A 10,645-nucleotide genomic window follows, 5' to 3' on the forward strand; every position below is an offset into this window, starting at 1 on the left:
CGTGCACTACCTCCATCACCATCCTTGAAGATTGCTTTCGAAATTCAAGAGACCATTCATCACTTCGTTCATCTCATCTTCATCACGGTGTAATTCGATTCTCCTTGTAACCTTTGCTTTGTAATTTTCGTTGGTTATGCCTTAGTTGACACATATGTTTGAACAATTGTTGATTTCTGAAATTTTATGATTAATTGTTAATTTTCAGATTCATATATTGCGATTTATGGTTGCTTTTGTGTGAGTGTTTGATTAAATTTGCATGATAGAAATCTTTTGTATGATAATCTTGAATGGTTCGAAACATTTAGGGTTTTTATGTGAATGTTGCTACGAATTTGAGAAACATGGATCAACTTTTTGGTTTTGTGTTCTTGAATCAATAAGTAGTAAAGGTTTTGTGCAAAAACCGAATTTAATCAAAGAAGATTGCAATTAGGTGAACTTTTTCATACTAAGTTGCACATTTGAGTTGATAGCCTTTCTAGGTGCTTATTGCGTTAAACATGTATGATTGACTAGCTTTCTAGGGCTTGAATGCATGTTTGATAGGATTAGTCTATGTGCTTTCACTTAGATTAATTAGCATTGAAAGTAAAATATGGGGAATTGTTTGCTTTTAACGTTTCACATGATCAACTCCTCTTGCATGACTATGATGAACAGTGATGAACTTGAATCAATTTTAATCATGAGTTTCGACTTTGATCCTTGTACTCACATCCCATTTGTGTTTTTATGTTTTTTACATTTTATTTATTTAGTTAACTTAGTATTTATTTTCGGCAAAAGAAAACCAAAAACAAAATCCCCCCTTATTTTCGTAAATAATGTTTATAATTGTGAATACCTTTGTGAATATTATATTTTGTTTTAATTTTAATTGTTTAATTGTTTGACAATGACAGGTGTACCCTCAATCCCCGGAATAGAACGATCCCTATTTACTTTATACTACTAATGACATTTCAGGGTTAAATTATGCGCTTGCTTTCGAGCGCATCAATATATATATATATTTTTTTTTTGAAAAAGCTCACATATAGAAAGATAAGCACATACTTATATTTTTCTTAAAGATCTCATGAAAGATAACAACTACTTGCAAAATGAACTGAACCATATGCTCAACTCTTATGACACATCCCCAAATATCAATTACCCTTTTCAAGGATCAAAAATGTCTTATTTTTAAGGTTGTAATGAGGCTAGGCTAAGGATTTAAAGAAACGAAGGGATATGATAATCACAAAAGGTTCTAAAAACCTAATAGAGCATTGTTGAAGCAAGAGACATCTTATGAAAACTCCTCCAAGGCATTGTAACGTAGAAATCCCCTTAGTGGTCCTTAAAAGAGCCAAAGACCATCATGTTGGGCCGATGCTTCATTCTAACCGCTTCTTTTAGTAACAAACTAAGGAATCAAGCCCAAAAGAACTTTGAATATATCATACATCACTTTCTTATGTATTTTCCATACACTATACTTTCTTTTTCATTCCTTTTTTCTTTTGCCCTCATATGCACATTGTGCATAAATCTTTCTCTCTTTTTTTTTTCCCTCCCTTCGGCATAGTATACTTTTTTTTTTTTTCATTTTCCCTACGGCAAAGACCTTACAATACAACACACAATGTATGACTTGATTCCCCCACACTTAGTCTTTTCATCATCTCCTTATGATGAAACCTTCATCTTATTTTTGTCTCAAGTATAGCTCCACTATGTCTTTAGAACAAGGGTAAGGAAATATCTATACTAAGGTTTAAAGGTTTAAGATATCAGGAGTGATGAAAGAAAGGTTTAAATGTATGCTCAAAAGGGTTAACTAGGGGGATGCACATCTTTGTGTGCACAAATAGGGACACAGGCTTATTTTGGCAATGGTGGAAGTTCCTAAGTGCCTTTATCCTTTCCGAGGTCCGGGTGTAGAGATATAAAGTCTTTAATAGCACAAAAGTGAGTTCTAGTAATCTCTAGTGTCCATTAAACTTAATCTATAGCAAGTAGTCAATCTAAATGAAAGAATAATGAGATCATGCAAATCAACACCAAGAAATTAAATAAGATGACATATATTTTTTTTCATTAACACTCAACAACTTGCACATGGCTCAAATTCTCACTTAGGACTATTTTATGAATCATACTCATCCTATCATGCTCGTATTCTATACTAAAGTTATCAGGCCATATCCACTACAAGTATATGCTTCTTATACATCTTAATAACCAAAGAATAACATTAAACTTCATCCCAATAATAGTGATATTCTTTTAGCCATAACTTTAGAGATATAAATTCAACATAGACATTGAAGGGCATCCTAAAGCCATCTCCAACCCAAAGGGTTAAAGGATCAAATGGCTAAAATTTAACAATTTTCATGTCCAACCCAAATAGTTCAGGGTTAACGGGCTATTTTTGAGGGCCAAAGTGCAACTTAAAGGGCTAAATACACCCCTTGATTTAGCCCTCTAGCCCTTAGAAAAATAATATTTTATTCAATGGGGAGACCAACTGATTGGATCAGAAAATGGGGAGAGCCACGTCATGTGATACAACTTGCATGCATCTGCATTGCACATGTAAGTGTATTTTCAAATTTTTAAATCAATGATCCATATTGATTACATCTTATAATCTGATGGTTATAAATGGCTAGATGACATCAGCAACAACTAGTTATATTTTATGACTATAATTTAGCCTTGACGGGCTGAAGACAGTTGATGTCACATCAATGAATAGTAAAGAATCAGGGCTATTTTTAGTCTTGTGGGTTAGAGATGGCCTAAGATTCAAAACAAAGTAAAGACACAAAAATTGACGTTTTGGACGAGGACTATTTTCTCTTTCGGTGACTCCTTTCAAACATGGCCAGGTGAGGAGGGGAGCGATTTTAGCGGGGCTCAAGGCTCTACTTGAAAGCACTTCATGCATCCAAAACCAGATATTAGACATCATGTCCTACTAAGATGAGCCTGGTTGAGGATCAAGAGAAAACAACCTACGTACCATTTCACATGTCAGCTCATAAAAAAGGGCACAGATAAAACTTTTTTCCTTTTCTTTTCTCAAAAAAATTGAACAAATTTTTTCTCTTTTTGGCAACACCCAAATGACAAGTATGAGCTCAACAGTTTTTTTTCTTTTTTTTTCCTTTTCTTTTTTGGCAGAATGAGTTCAACAGAATGGTAGAGCTACAAAGAAAGACTGATAATGACGTGCGCACGAGATGAAAAACAGTGAGACTGACAAATACGAAGAAGAGGTTTGATGTAACTGGCTTTGGATTTCAAAGGGTGATTTCACACACTGCCATGTAACTTGTGATCTTGCTCAAGTTCCATCAGCTTGTTTGTGGCTCAGATTATTGGTTTCTTAAGACTGAATCTCATAATCCCCAAGAATCAATAAAATGAAACAGAAAAAAAGCACACGAAGTGCAGCTTTAAATGGTGTTCACAACTTCACAAGATTAACAAGCCAAATTTAAAGCAGGTCGGACTTTATTTATTACTAGAAACATCATTTCAGTTCTCTCATAGGGGAGTAAAAATCAAGGAATAGACTGGGAAAAATCAGAGGATGGGCCACTAGCACTTCTGGATGAAGGTTCTCTGTACCAATGATTTTCTTCGCGAGTGAGAAAGTTGGCCTCTGCAAAAAAGAACTCCAATGAATGATAAAACAAAACTTCATGCAGGGTAATCCATATATTTTACCTGCAAAGAATCTTTACAGATTTTTCCCAATTCATTACATACAAGCACGAAGGTATTCAAATAAATTAGGCCAGAAAGTATTCAAGTTCCATGTTTGTTCTCTCCCTTGTTATTTCACCCTAACAGTGACTGTTATCCTTGCTTCTATTTGTAGAACTAATGGGACCCTATGGCATAAAGTGCTCCAATTTGTGACTATAAATGAATGATTAGCACACCACCCCGACACCATAACAGACTAACATCATCTTCACACTACTTTCCATCTTTTTCAGACAATTGATGTTGGGTAAGTTGATGCAAGGCGACTAGAGCGTGAAACAGAGAATAGAGCACCAGCATTTGAGTCCTTCCCTCAGTGAAACAGGAAAGGCCAAAAAAAAAAAAAAAAACAGAGGTCTAAGATGCCTCAAAAATGATTTAGTTCCCCCTGCCCCCAGTTAACTCAAAATTTAACATATTTAAATACAGCCTTTAAGCGAAAAAAAAATGGAAGAAAATACAAACAAACCCCAATTCAACCAGTCTATTAAATATAAAAATAAACTAGCAATAATATTTATATCCTTGGTGACCATTAGAAATTGGGGAAATTGACTACTCTGTACCGAATTTACCAATAGTAACTTTCACAAATGCTGTTGACACTCACTAAAAGGGGACTTCTACAGTGTTGTTCTTCAAGAATTTTCATTCTTTGACTTCATATCAAGAGCATATGCAACTCAACTTCTATGTTGCACAGATGTAAAGCTATTACATATATAAATCATTCGAATAACAGGTTGGTCTACTTGTCCAATAGTTCAAATTCCTATACAGGTATGGGGTAGGATGAGAGAATTGTTCCAATTACTTTCTTTTATTTTTCAGGCAGCAATTCATCAGAATTAATAAAGCATTATATGATTTTCTATAACAACATTATGGGTGTTATTAATTGATGATGCACTCTGAAAGTGAATAGATATAGTTAAATTGGGCTGACAACTGACCTGACAAAAACACATCCTTGTATTCGTTGTCATCATATACAAACTGAGGAGGATCTGGAGAACCAATCCCAACAATAGTGCTTCCACTGCATCAACAATATTGAGAACATGGAAATGATGTAAAAAATTTGCACAAATACCATATTAGACCAAAAGGCAGTCAGCAGTTGTACATTTCGCAACATGAATTTGTCTGTTTTAATCTAACACAAGTCATTAAGTATAATGTGACTGCGAGTTGGCAGCTCCCTGAGTTTGAAACTTAAGACTAAAAAATGCTCCCTCACTGTTGCAAAGGAAAATTCAGGAATGAGAAAAGGACTTGATCATATTTTCATATTACCATATTGATAGATACATGGATACATATATAGGACACTACACATGAAGATGCAAACCTCCTCCTAAAATCAGTCTTAAAATAAGCTAATTAAACAACCAGAGCTTCTTTTAATGTAACAGACTTAGTGTAGCTGAATGTATAGTAACCAATCATTCAGCTAAATGAATAATAATCAACCTCTATCAACAATAATCCCCATACAAAAATTCATCCATATGAACTTTATATATTCTGTGTCCAGAGCAGGTAAAATATAAACACTTTTGCAAAACCATTCCCAGTTTGATTAGAAGACCAAAATTGAATTAAACCGCAGATTACATCCAATAACTGTACGAGTATTGTGAAGTTGACTACTGATTTTCAGGCACGTAATTGCACAGCAAGTTGAGTATGCAAAGCTTTGTGGTCTTAGGCAACCATTTAATCAGCAGCTTAGGGAACAATGAATATGAAGCTAAAACAGAATATTAAGGAATGGGAAGTGGAGCATTGGAGGATTGGAACCCGGGAGGATTGGGACCCGGACCTCCTATATAAGTATATGACTGTATGATAAATGTTCAGTCGACCCAAAACATATGCTCGCCCTTGAGTATATTGATAGTTGGAGGCAATGGCGTAGCTACCTTATGGCCAGAAGGGTCACTCGACCCTGCTCGATATTTTGAAATGGTCTATTATGTATAGTATTTTTAGTTTGTTATATGAGATAAAAGAGATAATTAACTTTTAATTAAAACAAAGAAAAGAGAAGGCTAACTCTACATCACCATGAGAATGTATTAATTTGTACCTTCCAGACATCAAATAGCAAAGTAATCTTGACCCTCCTTAATGAAACAATAATCTTAACCAGTGTTTAATTAATTATCTTCATAGGCGATGCGATGAGTGTACCTTCCAGACATGAAAACAGCATCATATTGTCCACGGCTAGCAGCAAGTACTCGCTGCTTCAATCTTTTAAGAGATGGAAGAACTTGAAATGCTGGAGGTTCTGCAAATAATTACAACTAAAACTTGTTAATAATTTTATTTTTGATACTTAAGAATAGATGACGCTACGGCAGTCTGTAAATCTTGAGCTTGCTGAGACTTTAGACCTACTTGCTAAAACAGGCAGGGTTCTCTAACTCTGGATGAAGTGTCCATCCAGTGCAAAGTTTTGTCCAATATATATGAACAAGATATTAGAGAAAGTTACTAGCAAACATGCAGGTTAACTACATTAAAGAAGTTATTAGAAAGAAAAGGACATAAGGGACTAAAAAATTAGGGCAAAACAAAGGAGGAAAAAAATGAGAGGAAAAGAGGTATTGGTTGTTAAAGAGTTCGCTTGGATTTTTATTTTTATTTTTTATATACCAACAATGTCTTTAACGTGTGGACTTGCCTACTAAAGGAACAAGACTGGGAGGATTGAGCTGCAGGAATTTGAATACCAGAACTCCCCCAAAATGAAAATTTCTCTAATTTATTTTTATTAAGAAATTGCTAATGTTAATAGCTTTATACAAATCAAAAGTGTCTTCTTACTGTCCTTCATGAATGCATACCTAAATCATTGATGCAAACATCTTGTGATATTCCATTCACTGAGATTCTTTCCAGCAATTTTAAAGGATCAACACTACTAGTTGTATCCAACTGCAGGCGCTGAAAAATCAAAAAGATTATTAAAAAATGATGGTAAAAATTTTTGATCAACTTAATTGACAATCCACTGACTGTTAAATCTACAATACCTTGTAAACTTCAGCTGTTGAACATGCCTGCTGAGGCTTTATAAGAACCATCGGAATGTCAAAGGGTACAGGTGGAGGAATATTTTGAACAACCTGGACATCGAAAAGCAGTCTTGCATATTATACCATCCTAACAAGCACAAAATATAATTCCAAGTAATATCTATCAGTATGAAACTTTCCATTCAGGGACAACAACCGACACCCTAAACCCTAGAGAAGGAATATTGACTCGGCCTGAAATTCATTGAAGTCCAATGTGATGCAGTATAATCACTGCCTAGACACCAGGATCAACAAACTCTAAGGTATAGGGCTTTAACACACACAGGTTTTGTACGGTAGAAAGTGAAAACTAAGAACTAGGATTCCCTCCCAGGTTTCTCACTCACACACAAGGCTTCACACCAACACTCCAATCTCTGGAAAACTCAGAAACACTCTGAAATTTTTATTCATCAGGACATGTCTGGCCACTTGGCACTTACACTTATTTATATTTGAGCAGATAGCTCATATTAACTAGCATTAAAGACTCTTTCATAGCTAGGGCTGTTACACTTCACAAAACTGAAGCATAAAAGACCTAATAAAGGAATTTAAACTCTTAACTGAAACTGAAATAATAAAGAAACCTTAAAATTTCCACACTGAAACTGACCCAAATTGAAACTGAAAGACACCTGCCTAGAGACTTCTAGAATGAAAGCAATTAATCAAACCATATGGAAAGGGAATGACCAGCTGCTCTCTTTTTCCATTTCTTTCACTCATAAACCTTAAAAGGTTTGGCTATGATGTCCTCATCACAATGGTTAGTAAAAAGACTGTCTTTATAAGATATTCACTATTAAAATCCAAGCCTCCTTTTTCCTGGGAGGCTAGAACATGCAAAATCCACCACATAAACCTTTGAAAATGTGGCGTCTCAAAATCATATCAAGACTGCATTTTTAAAATTTAAAACGAGGAAAGCAGTCCTAAAGAAAGAGTCCATGATACACAACAAGCTAATAACTGATTCATTTTTTTGAGAGTTCCTGTCCCATCTAGACTGTCAAATAGAAGTACCTTTTGACTTTGTTGAGTTCTGGATTCATTTTTTTTTTTTCTTACTCAATTTTGATGTAAAACAATATTGGGGTTGGCAGATTTTAACTTCGTATCACCTCCAACAGTGTAGAGAGAAATATCACCAGACCAAAGGCTAGTTGTAACATCGATGAGCTCTTAATTAACAATTTGATGAACAGAAGTTGTGCATCTAACTCCTAAGGTCACTCATATTGAGCCGCACCCCGAATAGACAAGGAAATGAGTAATCATGCATTACAACAGGAGCTCTCAATTATCTGGGTAATACAACTCTTTTGATTCTCTCTGTATAGTTTCAACATATGTAAGGACCAAAAGAGAAAACCAAAACTTTGGCTTCACTAATTTCTAGCAGAGCCATCTCATCAAATGATGTACAATGATGGAAAGCAGAAAAGAAACACCGTAATATGGCAAAGACGTACCTCACCACGACCAGTACAATAGGCTGCACCTTGAGAGAAAAAGAAGGGAACATCTGAACCAATCTCACTCGACCATTCTTGGAGCTCCTTCTCAGTGGCAAGACAACCATTAAACTGATTTGCTGCCCATAGCGCAGTTGCAGCATTGCTGCTTCCACCACCAAGTCCTGCTCCTGTAGGCACTTTCTTATCAAGATGAATCTGCCAAAAAAAAAAAAAAAAAATCAAACCAACATAAATGTGAAGTTATTTACAGCACCCTATTCTTCAACTTCAAAGAGCTCTCAAAATAAATAAAAAATTCCGAATCACCTAGGCATCACTTCATACCCAAAAGAAATTGTCGCTACCAGTCTTCTTCCTGTAGAGATTAAGGGCCTTGATAATCTGCAACAAAAGAGGTTCCCAATCATAATGGTAGCAACAATAGGAGCAAACATGCGGAATGGCAGACTTCCCTTACCAAATTCCTATCATCAAGGGGAACCCCTGACACATTGGTCGACAAACGATCTTTGGATTTTGAGGGTGACAAAGAGAACTTAATCACATCTCCAAGGCTTATGACCTAGAGGCGGCACAAATAGTCAAAATGCTGAGAGAAGATTCAGTTACATGAAAAAAATACAACCGAACAAATGAAAAGGATTGCTGGAGTAATGAACTCACATGAAAGAGAGATGCCAAGTCATGAAACCCATCTTCTCTTTTGTTAGTTATTCTCAAGAAAACATTAATCTGCAAAAGATAGATAGATATTCAATACAAATCGCCAGATAGAGTGAGTGAGTGAGTGAGTGAGGGAGTGACCTTGCAAGGCGAGAACAGTGACAGCCTTGAAAGCGGCGGAGCCTCATTTTCCACCTTATCTGCCAACTTGTTTATCCTTTCATCAGGATCGTATACTATCTACTAGTCACCAACCAACCCAGAAATATAAGCACTTCAATTCATACACAAAAATTGAAACCCCGACCAGAACTGAGAGAATACAAGTTACCTCTACTTGTTTTCTGTTGGCAGAAACCATGACGCTGACATTTCTCGACTTTGAGTTGAAATATGAGGACGACCCATGTGTACGTAGCGAATGCACTCTGCGGTTTTCGAACAAATTGGGACAAGGCTGCAAGATTGGATTATGGCCGAGAAACTGAGATAAAGCCATAGGAACCCCCAGTGCAGCCAGCATAAGAAATAGAATTTTGGTTATTACAAGTCTCAACCAACAACAGGGGAATCAAATTTCTGCACGCATTTTGTTATTCTTCTTTGTCCCTTTTTAGCATACTTGCCAATCCGGCAAATGGTCTTCAAATCAAATACCCATGTTTATACGACAATTCACACTTTATGTGATTTTCTTAAATTTTATCTTTTAATAAAAAGTTTATATTAAGGGGTTGACATATTTGATCACCCACACGTGTGATGTGCCTGATTCTCGAGAAGAAAGCTTCAGAAGCTCCGCACTCCGATAAAGGATCCTTATGCATTTTACATCCTTGACATTTACGCCTTAAATCAATTGTGTTAATGCATTTCTAATTTCATCACATACACACTTGTGTTCTCTAATTTAATCAATTTTATCTAAACATTAGCTTTTTCGTCAAGTATTTTGTAAATTAAAAGCGTGACTCTAATGGACTTCTGATAGGATGATGATTTATTAACGTGTAATGCATAATTATAACATAAGTTATAAGAATTTCAAAACATAAAAAATTAAGGATTAGATAAGATTGGTTGGTAAGTGCAAGGGACCCATGATGAAGGTAGAAGTGCATGTGCACAAGTGATTCATGGTATAAATAATTTAGGGTAATAATTTTCCCCAACACGGTTAGTAGATTCGTGTATTAAATGCAAATAATACGCTAATACATCATATTTTATGAGAAAACAAATAAAACAAAAAGAAAAAAGTTGGAGTTGAAAAGTCTATAATTGAAGAGTAGAGCAGTGATAATCGATCCTCTTCTCTGCTACTTCTGCACCCAAGTCCAAGAGAGAAGCAATGTCGAGCCCACAAAGCCATTTGGAGAATAATTTGGCTTTTAGAATAGAGAAAAATACACAAACAGTACCCGAACTTAAGCCCATTATAAACATTAGTACCCGATTATTCAAAACTATAAATTTGGTATCTAGAGTTTCTAACCTGGCCCACCTTTCATACACACCATCATGGATGAAGTTATGTAGCCAGCCACGTGGCTTATTTTGAGGGTTAATTTTGTCCCATACCTCAACTGTGTCTGACTTGCTCGAACATTTTTTTTTTCATTTTCCATTGGTGTCTATATC

At 35.5% G+C, this 10,645-nt stretch overlaps 1 protein-coding gene across 1 annotated transcript; it reads right to left on the bottom strand.

The window, feature by feature from the left end:
* Window positions 1-3,416: 3,416 nt before the first annotated feature.
* LOC112167935 (4-diphosphocytidyl-2-C-methyl-D-erythritol kinase, chloroplastic) lies at window positions 3,417-9,635 on the bottom strand. The gene is made up of 11 exons (XM_024305040.2): window positions 9,336-9,635; window positions 9,146-9,244; window positions 9,005-9,073; window positions 8,799-8,903; window positions 8,666-8,722; window positions 8,336-8,536; window positions 6,816-6,908; window positions 6,627-6,726; window positions 5,968-6,067; window positions 4,725-4,810; window positions 3,417-3,664 (listed from the first exon to the last, which is right to left on the bottom strand). Exons 1-11 carry the CDS (start codon window positions 9,525-9,527, stop codon window positions 3,564-3,566), a joined length of 1,203 nt encoding a protein of 400 aa, XP_024160808.1. The 5' UTR covers window positions 9,528-9,635; the 3' UTR covers window positions 3,417-3,563.
* Between the last annotated feature and the right edge of the window lie 1,010 nt (window positions 9,636-10,645).

This window comes from Rosa chinensis, chromosome 5 (genome assembly GCF_002994745.2).
Source record: "Rosa chinensis cultivar Old Blush chromosome 5, RchiOBHm-V2, whole genome shotgun sequence".
Taxonomy (NCBI): Eukaryota; Viridiplantae; Streptophyta; class Magnoliopsida; order Rosales; family Rosaceae; genus Rosa; species Rosa chinensis.